Raw genomic sequence first — 1,080 nt, 5'->3', positions numbered from 1 at the left:
CCACTAGCCTGTAGAGCATCCCTGGTGGCCTCAGAGCCGAGTTGGCCATTTATCTGTCTGTCGGTGCTCACAGGTTTCTGACAACATGCACCAACTGATCTGCGATCATCTGAGGCCACCTGTCTTTTGGAGTGATCCCACCCTAGAGAGCCACTGCCCTGCTCAGGGAGGACACCCCATCCTGTCCCACCCACACCACCAACCCCATATCCACTGTCTCCCTAAAATCCCTGTCTATTTTCCAAACTCCTTCAGCATCTGGGATGCAGCTGCAACCAGGAGTCCCTGTGCCGTAGCCTGTCACCGTCTCCTTTAAAGAGGAGATGGGCTTAGCCGTTGTCCTCTGGTGAAACTGCCCGCTGTCCCCACCAAAGCCAGCTTTCACGGATGGAGAAGCCATCTCGAGCCCAGCATGACTCAAAGCACATGATCTAGCGCTGGCAGCACGTCCTTCCCCTGCCCCAGCAGCGCGCCGGCAGCATGCTGGAGAGACATATGGCCACTGGGCAGGGGGGGCTGGGATTTCTTCTCCCAGCAAGGAAGCAGGTTGCATTTGAGTTGAGCACAGAGCGTGCTGTGAACAGAGGCCGAGCAGCTGAGGAGAGCAGCTCCTTTGCGTCCCCAAGCCAAGGCAGGCGGGCTGAGAAGTTTCGGCAGAGCAGGCGTAGCTCTCCAGGCAGGGGAAGGCGACTGGGCTTCGCAGCCCAGCTCCAGCCTGGCAGGCGCTGGGGGATGCTGTGGTCCCAGGCCTGGCTGTGCAGGCGGCAGACAGGAGTCTGGGGCAGTTCAGCTGCCTTTTTTTTATGGCTTAAAGTCAAACTGGTGATCGGTAACACCACAGCAGCTTCCAGCGGTGGGGGCTGTTTTCCTCCGAGGCTCCTGCGTGGGGCTGGCTGTCAGCATCGCTTCTCTCTCCAATTAGCAGAGCCAGGGTGATTTATTTGGAAAGAAAAGGTCTGGGTATGCAAACACGTATTTTTTTCCTTTGCTCCCATCTCTTACCGAGTCTTTCCTGCTCTCCACCCAGGTGCTGGGGGCCCGGCACCTTCCCAAAAACGGGAGGGGAATAGTTTGTCCTTT

General features: G+C 57.6%; 1 protein-coding gene across 1 annotated transcript in view; it reads left to right on the top strand.

Moving 5' to 3' along the window:
- PLCG1 (phospholipase C, gamma 1) overlaps positions 1 to 1,080 on the top strand; it is a gene marked incomplete at its 5' end in the record, with an annotated part of 25,277 nt that overhangs the window by 22,094 nt on the left and 2,103 nt on the right. Inside the window, one exon of the mRNA XM_010131792.1 lies at positions 1,028 to 1,073. Coding sequence (XP_010130094.1) covers positions 1,028 to 1,073 — 46 coding nt within the window. The remainder of the gene's footprint in view (positions 1 to 1,027; positions 1,074 to 1,080) is intronic.

This window comes from Buceros rhinoceros, unplaced genomic scaffold, assembly GCF_000710305.1.
Source record: "Buceros rhinoceros silvestris isolate BGI_N320 unplaced genomic scaffold, ASM71030v1 scaffold42122, whole genome shotgun sequence".
NCBI classification, from domain to species: domain Eukaryota; kingdom Metazoa; phylum Chordata; class Aves; order Bucerotiformes; family Bucerotidae; genus Buceros; species Buceros rhinoceros.
Note: the sequence above shows the minus strand (reverse complement) of the source record. Positions and strands in the feature narration are given on the sequence as shown.